General features: G+C 41.5%; 1 protein-coding gene across 2 annotated transcripts in view; it reads left to right on the top strand.

The window, feature by feature from the left end:
* The window catches only part of LOC146462157 (uncharacterized), a 40,163-nt gene extending 33,155 nt beyond the window's left edge, over positions 1 to 7,008 (top strand). For both annotated transcript variants that reach the window (XM_085086030.1, XM_085086031.1), the window contains exons 20-25: positions 167 to 283; positions 1,265 to 2,166; positions 3,135 to 3,198; positions 3,688 to 3,791; positions 4,408 to 4,578; positions 5,545 to 7,008. In XM_085086030.1, the coding sequence (XP_084942156.1) occupies positions 167 to 283; positions 1,265 to 2,166; positions 3,135 to 3,198; positions 3,688 to 3,791; positions 4,408 to 4,578; positions 5,545 to 5,748 (1,562 nt within the window). In that variant the 3' untranslated portion in view covers positions 5,749 to 7,008. The remainder of the gene's footprint in view (positions 1 to 166; positions 284 to 1,264; positions 2,167 to 3,134; positions 3,199 to 3,687; positions 3,792 to 4,407; positions 4,579 to 5,544) is intronic.
* Positions 7,009 to 9,212: the final 2,204 nt, after the last annotated feature.

Below are 9,212 nucleotides of genomic sequence, written 5' to 3' on the forward strand. Positions count from 1 at the left end.
CGCCTGTTGAAACTTGTTTCACAGCGCCGTTGCACACAAGTTTCAGCTAAAGGTTTCAACGTGTAACGGCGGCTTAAGAGCCACAAGTGCTATGAGCTATTTGTTAAGTTGCCTTGTAGAATGTTGTTCTTGTGTTAATTTGTACGTTCTCTGTCCTCGTTTGTAGCTCCACCTGACGAGAAGGAAGTGGACGGCAAAATTTGGATTGAGTTCGATGATGGAGATAGTGGCTTCTTCCAGCTAAATGAAATTAGAAGAATACACCCAAACTTCCCAGTAGAAGGTAAGTTTTAATATACCTCTATCAGTCACTACTAAACTTTCTCTGAGTCCGATTGCTTTGAATTGATTGCATGCGACGTGATAGATAGAAATCGTCCGCAAAAAAAAAAAAATTCGCGTCTAGTTTTCTAATTCATTGTCAAAAGGGGCGACTTACACCGTTTGTAGTCTCTCAGGTTATTGGTAGACAGAACAAAAGAACGAACAATAGAACAGTACCCCTAGCCCTAAAAAGAATGCATGTTCTGCAGGTTATCAGGGTCCAATGAAAATAGGGCTAAGAACAGATGCAGACCTACTGTGTCAAACAGGCTGCTTTCATTACACGCCAAAATTCCCTGGAAAATAACACTATTAATAAATGTAGGCTGTACTGTAGCTACAGTGTAACCCAGAGTTCACACGATTCCGGTAGCAATTTAGTCTTTTGATAATCTTGCTCGCACCTATTGTCTTTTCAAAATGGCGGACATTCGTGACTTTCAAAACAGTAAACAACCTTTTATTTTTTTCGACATAATAAAACGCCAAGGATATAACATTAAGCACTGATTAACGGTTTGGCTTCAGCAGCACTAGGTCACAATCTAGGTTCAGGCGAATTTGGTGAGCAATGGCTCGAAAATTGCCTGCGTTGGTTTTAGAGAATCAGCACAGGATGGATCAAATCAGTACAATTTGTGGATTGTTTACACAATTGTATTTTCCTGGTTAAAACACTAGCCCTTTAAACTCCCACTAGTGATCAGCATCTTATTCTCTCCTTACGTTGTCAATGCTTGATCATATATATACGTCATAAGAATTACGGAATTGATCACCGATGACAAAAGGTTTGATGTTTGAACAAATTCGCCTAACATGTACCGTACGAAATATATGGAGGATAGTAAGGAGAATATGTCTATTGATGTTGGGGTTTGAAGGGTTAAAACCAGGTTATTATGTAAGTCATGTGACTACTTCTATTTTTCATCTTCAGAAGCGGAATCCACTCCTTCGCTGCCAGAGAAAAGACCTCGTTCCAGTTCCTTGGGAGGTGGGCAGTCCATGGCCACCAGAGACACAAGTTCAAGGCTACGAGCTGAGGAGAACACGTCAGAGTTTTCATCCGGAAACGAGAGTTCCGGCGAGATTCGAGCGAAGAGGCGCAGATTACGAGGAAAAAGGAAAAGCAGAGACGACTCATGGCTTGTTTCAAAGCAGAGGGACAAGGATGATAGAGAAAACTCTGCAAAGAGAGGAGATACGTTTCGAAGCAGAACGAAGGAGGTTGGGAAGCCTTGGAATGAAAACACGGGATCTCTTAGAAGAGTTCGAGATAAGAGCAGTGACAGTCAAGACAGCAAACTTTCGGATGCGCAAACAAAACAAAAGTCCAGCAAAACCCGCGGAAAAACGGAGGCAAATGTGGAGAGCAAGGAAGCGTTGAAAGCTGCGGAGAACACAAATAACGACTTGGCGTCTAATGCTTCGGCGGAGCTCAAGGAATCCGAGAAAGAAATTCATTCGAGTGACTCTTCTCTTAAAACAGAAGGTAATGAAAACAGCTCGAAACGATCATCTGATAAGGTACGGGCTTCTGCTTTGGAGACGTCCACGGAGTTGTCTGACCAAGGAGAAGACAGCGAAGCAAACTCAGATGTAGAAACTTCGAAAAATGAGAAGGGACCTCGTGCAGGTGCAAAGGGGTCCTCAAGGACGTCTGAAAAGGACCTCAGAAGAAGGTCCCTTACTTTGAACCTGAATAGCTCGTTTCGTTCTTCGCGGACCGATGGCGAGAGTCCGACACGTGACGTTTTGTCTACGTCACAGGACGAGGACAGTGAGTCGTACAGTGACACTTTTGACGAGAGTCCTCTTGTCGAAAATAAGTCATTCCAGGTAAGCGTACAGAACTCTGTTTCATTAGCCTTCAAAGCTGTGAAACGTGCAGCGCGTACGCAGTTGAGGCCTTTTTTTTGAAGAATTAAGCTATTTATCTTGATTCTTCGGTCAAAATTTTGTTCATATTTTGAAAACAACAATAGCATGAAAACTTCCAACTTTTAACTTCCCCCTAAAAACGTGAAACGCAGTTGAAGCTGTTTTTAAAACTTAAGCTAGCTGCGTCGACTCCTCGTTTCAAGCAGTGAATTTTCATCTTCCACTTTAAAACCCAAAAGCGTAACACTTGCACAATAGTTAATAGGGAAACAACAATTTATTTGAAAAAGCGGCCGTTCGAATTAGCCAGTGGTAAATTAGTGTAAACTGTTTCTTCCAAAGGATACAAGTTTGTTTTCCGAGTAGCGAGAGTTTCAAGAGAACCGGTATTCGAGATGGGGGCAGAGTTTGCTGTAGCTATCGCCGGGCCAGCAGTTATGTTGGCGTGAATTCTGTTCATCCCTCGATTTCTCATAACGTTTCCTTTTTACTATAAGCCCTAAGCTCGATAACCTGTTGTTCAGTGAAACGAGCCCGCGGTCACGGACCCGAAACAGCGGCATAGATGGCGTTGGCTAAATGTGATCTTTAAGCGATTTATGTTGAAAGCGTGTTTCGGTAGAAAAAATCGTACCAGAAAGTCGGGATTAGATAGACAAGAAATTTAACGCGTACTAAAATCACACCACTTCGAAATGAAATACTCTCAGAATGTCTGCGAGTAGTTTCTCTCAATTCTATGCGACTCACTTTAGCTTTCTCGCATGAGCAGTTCATTCTGATAGAGGGAAGAGGGGTTCGCGCGCGAAGCGCGAATCTTTCCTCTTCCTCCCTTTTGGTGTCAGCCACGCAAGATGGATCTTATGTTGAGAAAACCCATCGCAAACGAATACTAATGTGACCGGTTTGTTTTGATTTATTTCTAGCCTCGCCTAGGAAGAAGACGTCGTTCAGAACTGGATCGTCTCCAAGTAGACATGAAATTTTCAGGTCAGATGTGTTCTTCAGCTGTTAGCTTGTGATAATTTTATAAAATTTAAACCATCTGAAACGAATAGTTTCATAGGAGGGTACCTCAATATGGCTTTCTTTTGAATGTGCACACTTTAACGATTCCCAGACTCAAGTCTGAACCAGAATGTGCAGAATGATAAACAGCACCAGAGGAAAGTTTTGCTCAATAGCTTTCAAATAAAATGCTCGCACTTAAGGATATCATCCCCAGGACTCAAAAGGTGGAACCACCTTGTACAGCATAATAAACAGCATCACAGGAAAGTAGTGCTTGGTAGCTTTCATTTGAAAGGTCTCACTTCAGGTTTTAAATTTGAAACTGAAGGTTTGCTTCTAGGAGGAAAAGATTTAACAGTTTCACGGAGTTTCATTGATTGTTTAACGGAATGACCATGTTTTCTTGTTTGCCCACCTCTGCATCTGAATTTGAACTTGTCGTTAAACGTTGTCGTGTTGTTATCTCAGGGCCTTTGTGGCAGTGGTCAGGAAGGAATTTCCAAAACAAGAGGAAAGGAAAGGGAAAGAAAATTTTCTACAAGGCCATCGTGAGAGGAGACGAGACGATCTCTGTGAGTAAATCAGTTATTTTTTCTTTTTGTGTACGCTGTGTCTTGCTGCATTCTGGCCAAAAAGTGCAAAACTTCTGATGGATCAGAAAGTTAACTCTCCAGTGCATGTTGTAGTGCTAAGTGAACACATGAATTTCCCATTGAGCGTAAGCCCTAGCAAGGAAATGGGAGAGCACACGAGGAAAAGAAAAAAATCTTTCACGTCGGCGATTCTGTCTTCTCAACAAGCCAGATGCAAATCGCAAGTCAGTGACGCTTTGATTCGCGCAATCGACTCACTGATATCGATATGTAAGTATCGTGATATCGATACGCGGTATCGATGTCAGTGGTTTACATATAATCGTCGTACTACTCATTTCCTTCTATCCAACCAAGAGAATCGCAAACAACACTCTGAACCAATCAGGACACGATAAGAAGCCAGGGACACAATTTGCGCCAATTGTGGAAAACTGCGTGTCAGACAAGTAATGATTGGTTGACAAACAGCATCTTTGTTCTTATTTGTTAGAAAGCGTGTTCTGCCTAAACCATTCGCACAGCTCGGCGAACGCAATTGTTTTGTTTTATTTGAGTTGTCGTGAGTAATCAAGGCTGGAATTTTCATTGACAGGTCGGTGATTGTGCGGTTTTCATGTCCAATCCAACCAAAAACCTCAATCTTCCGTATGTTGGCAGGATCGAGAACATGTGGGAGGGGTGCGGCGGGAACATGGTGGTGCGAGTCAAGTGGTTCTACCACCCGGAGGAAACAAAACCAGGCAGAAAACCATCAGACGGCAAGGTATGTACTACTGAGTGTGAAGAAGGTTCAATCTTACAACTGGCCACGTTTGAAATCTTTCTGTTAGGATCTTTAAGTGTGAAACAAAATGCACTTATTTGCCAGTTTTTAAGCCCAAATGGCATCACTAAGAACGATGGGAACATTTCTAGAACGATGATGTTTCTACCAAACCAGCTGTCGAACCATTTGCCGTAAAACCAATGCGAGCCAAAGACTGCGCCATATCCTAAAGAGCCTGCAGCCCCAGTGTAAAGTTGTAGTTTAGTAGACGAAAGCCAAATATAAAAGTGGGCGGGTTATTATTATTATTATTATTATTATTATTATTATCATTATCATTATCATTATCATTATCATTATCATTATCATTATCATTATCATTATCATTATCATTATCATTATCATTATCATTATCATTATCATTATCATTATCATTATCATTATCATTATCATTATTATTATTATTATTATTATTATTATTATTGTGGGTAGTGCACTGTATAATGCTCTACCCACTATATCATCAGGCCTGTAAGAGTGAGTGAGTGAGTGAGTGAGTGAGTGAGTGAGTGAGCGAGCGAGCGAGCGAGCGAGCGAGTCAGTCAGTCAGTGAGTGAGTGTCTGTAAACAAACAGGTCCACAGCGCGTGCACAGCACTACCCACATGTACGCAATGCGTACCTATTTTTAGCCTTTCCCAGGCGTTCAGATAGTGGAGAAACGCGCAAAGAAAATTGCGATTCGAGCGGTTAGTAAATGCCAGGCGACTAGAGAGGGAAATTTATTTGCTCCTCTCCTCGGTTTCTTATCCCAATTGCAATATTTCTCCTCGCATACGTACATCGCAATATTCTTTCGCACCGCCCCCCTCTATATGAGCTCCAGGAGCAGGCTGGTTGATTCTGTGCGTTCATTATTTCAGTGTTAACTGAGCGGCTCACTAGTGTTCTTTCGTTCTTTCAGCAATCATTGTACCGCTCAACTCATGTAGACGAAAACGACGTTCAGACGATATCCCACAAATGCGAAGTACTCAGCCCGGACGATTTCAAACGGCGCTTTCAGAATCTCGAGTCACCCGGCACCAGGACCTCTCTTTCAGATCGCGTGTTCTGTTGCATCGGTAGCTACGACCCTAACAACGAGACGCTCCAGACGGAACTGTGATCTGCGCATGTATATAGAGCAGTAGCGTGGAATGCGAAGTCTTCCTCGGAGTACGTTCGGTTCTAGTTTGTTTCGTTCGGGATTGAAACCGCAGCTGTTTCTTCCCCTTACCTAATCAGCAATCTGCGATTGCGTAGAAAACACTCAGCGGTCACGTGTTCGTAGGAAAAGAGGCGCAAAATTTTGTGAGTTTTTAAACCTTCTGTGTTGGCGCACGTGAATAGAACTGCGTGCAAGGTTTTGTAATTGAAGCACGTTACTTGTCCGACTGCGGACATTTAAACAGAGAGCAGTGAAACGTTGTTTAGAAGCCGTACATTATATTAAAATGACATCAGATTCATGTCCAAGTAGGGAAAGTGAAGTTTTAATGAACACGGAGGGTGTTTGTTTTCAGCTTTTCTTTTCTTGCGCAAGGGATATTTGACCGATTTCTTCAACCACGGGACTAATCAGGTTGTGTTCCTTGTACGCTCAGTAGCGGTGAATGAGTACTCTTGTTGTTTGGTAAATCCTTACAGAAAATACCGAGACGTTTCTGATGCAAACCGACGAGTTTCACAAAATACGCGATCATAAGCTATTACATCAGATTAAGGATTGTTGTCCATGATATGGTGCATGTTGCTTAGCAACCAGCCGTCTGAAAACTCCGAGCTTCAGGCAGGTTTGAGGAAAAGGTGTCGTTACTTCACCCAGCTAGAGTGACATTCATTCTAATACACCTTTGCATGTGACTTGCAGCCTTTATCTGAGAGCGCATTTCAGTTGATCATTGTAAATAATTTTCATCATCATTATCAGTCGTCTGCGAAGTGTGCCTATGACGTTAAAACGCGTTGTATACACTCGCGTCGCACGAATCCCGCGTGGGCGTCCCTCGTGACACGTGCGTTTCACGCTTGCAGACCTCACGCATTAAATTCCCCACCTAACGAAAACATGAGGACGCTAGTGCTCTCTCTTCGCTGTAAGATTCAAATCATATATTGTGTGCAACAGAAATTCTAAAATATTTTTTTATAAGGAAAAGAGTGACGATTTCGATCGTTAGCGAGTTAAGTTGAGTTTTGTACTGTAGGTTAAATCTTAAGGAAAGAATAATTCTTTGTAAATAATGTACAGTACTCTTCTTCGTGTAAAGGTATGCTTTTGTAATATAACTGTTAGCTCCTGGCGAAATCTCTCGTTTATATTATACAGAGGAAATATCATAAATATCTAGTTTTAGAATGAGAAAATAAAGTTTTAGATTTTGTACCTCAGTTGTCCGTTTCCTGTGAAAAACCGAGTTTACTTCGCAGTTACACTGTGTTTGATTTTCGTTCCTAATTGTTCCCAGACCTTCAATTTTGTTTCTATCTTTGCCTCATCGTTTAGCTGAAGTCGGCGGCTTAGGGGAGGTATTACGGTTGAATTTGTATGAAATAGGATGCCATTAGAGAGGGATAAAAATTTTGTGCCCACTTCTGGACAGTCAATCAATACTTTGGTTTGTCAGCAGACTGTTTTGGTATCCATCTATTTATTAATTCTAAAGCTTAAATTATTATCTATAATCACCTTTTAAAAAGTAAACTTTACTGATTTCCCCAAAATTCATCAATTTTCACCCTTTGTGCTGTATAAACATCGAAAAAATCGTAAAAACATTCTGGAAGGTTGATAAGGCGCAACTGACAAGACGATTTGTTTAAAGAAATTGCCGCTATTGAGCATAATTCGCAACCATAAATAGTCAAACAAGTACCAGGAGTTTTCTCTCGGATGTTTACAAACACTTCTGCGCTGTAAAGATGGCCCTTGAGCCACTAAGATACTAGTAAAATCAATTGGCTTGTTTCAGCGAGATGGGCCATTCGAAAGCGGGCCACAATTTTGATGATAGTACGTAGAAAAACTTCGAAGAGATAAAATAAAGATCACCGCGCGAAAACTCCCAAAATCATGTCATTCAGCCATAATCCTCCCTTAAAGTGGCTTTTGAAATGCAAAACCTCAGTAATTTGAAGAGAGCAGAAATTTAGAGATACGAACAGATGGGAGAAAAATTCAGTTTTGCAAGGGAGGCCAAGGAACGATAAACCACGCTCAAACCAGAAAGAGGTTATGCCTTGCACAAGGGGCAATAAGTACAGGCTAAAGAAGCCTTTCGGCTCTTATTTACTGGTATATGATACGTATAGAGTGAAAGAGTGCGAGGATGGATCGGTGTGTGTGGGATCTAGTTTTCGTGTTCTCTTATTTCGCTTAAAGAGGACTGCCCCATGTATCTCAGGCGTGTGGCGCAAAGACAATTGCGATGCGCGTCTCTTCTCGTCTTTTTTTTCGCGCCTCCCCCGTCCTCTATCTGAACGCTTGGTACAGGCTATACCATACTTCAACTGGAGTATTCCGCACTAGGTGGAGGAAGAAAGAGGGGGATGAGTTATGAAAAAAAAGGTGAAATTTTCATGTTGTAGGTAAGGATCGAAAGGGTTAACGTAAAAGATATCATTTCTGACAGTTTCCTATCTATCAATGATCTTTCTTTTTTATTCCAAATCACCAGGAATATCCCCATCACGAAACTGTAAAATTGAGTTATAAATGCCGTTATTTCCTCTATTTTCCTTGTGTTCTAGTCGAACGTCAGCTGTACAGAGTTGTTTTGCATTAGTATTATCAAAAAACATAGCTGGATCATGGTAAATTGAGGCAATTTGTCAGTCTGTATCGTATCATCCTTCAGTTTGCATAATCTTCTCGTCGTACAATCTTCAGTGCGCTTTGGTTATTATCCCTCAGTAATCCACTAAGGAATTTTAATTGAGTAGGGAAACATATTCCGGGATCGATTAACTGGCAACGGCAACCCATTCACCCTTTAGAATAAATATATTGGTTTCCTTGAGAACTCGACGCATCTATACAGTGCCTTAAACAACTATTGTCCATCGTTTATCACCTCCCAGTATTTTGTCGCCGATTCCTTTGTTTACACATGGCTAGACAGATAAGAGAAAATATGAAGTTAAGTTTGTTTTGTTTAAGGAAATAGCACAACATTGCAGAGAAAAAAATCGAACAAAACCAATCCATGGTGATCAGTCCCACATGCTAACGGCTACACCCCACTAGACCTCGGTGTTTATTTACGTTTTTCATATCAATAGTTCTGTTGCAAGTATTCCCACTGAGGGATGCTTGCTTGGTTAAATTTTTGATCGTAAGGATCAGCCCGTTTCGAGATCGGTCAGTTCGAAATGGGAGTCACCACCACCAAAACTAGCACTACTATTACTGCTACTGCTTCTGCTGCAACTACCAAGTAGTGCACTAAACTGAGAAACACTGCTTTCTCGTGTAAGGATGCATTTATGCCGCTACTATGTACCAACCCAAGCGGTATGAAGATTTGAAGTTGAACAATTTTGGTCAAGCAGATTGAGCAAAAGATTCCGGCATGGGGCAGCGGGCAATAT

The sequence above is a fragment of the Pavona decussata genome, unplaced genomic scaffold, assembly GCF_977016875.1.
Source record: "Pavona decussata unplaced genomic scaffold, jaPavDecu1.1 SCAFFOLD_191, whole genome shotgun sequence".
Lineage (NCBI taxonomy): Eukaryota > Metazoa > Cnidaria > Anthozoa > Scleractinia > Agariciidae > Pavona > Pavona decussata.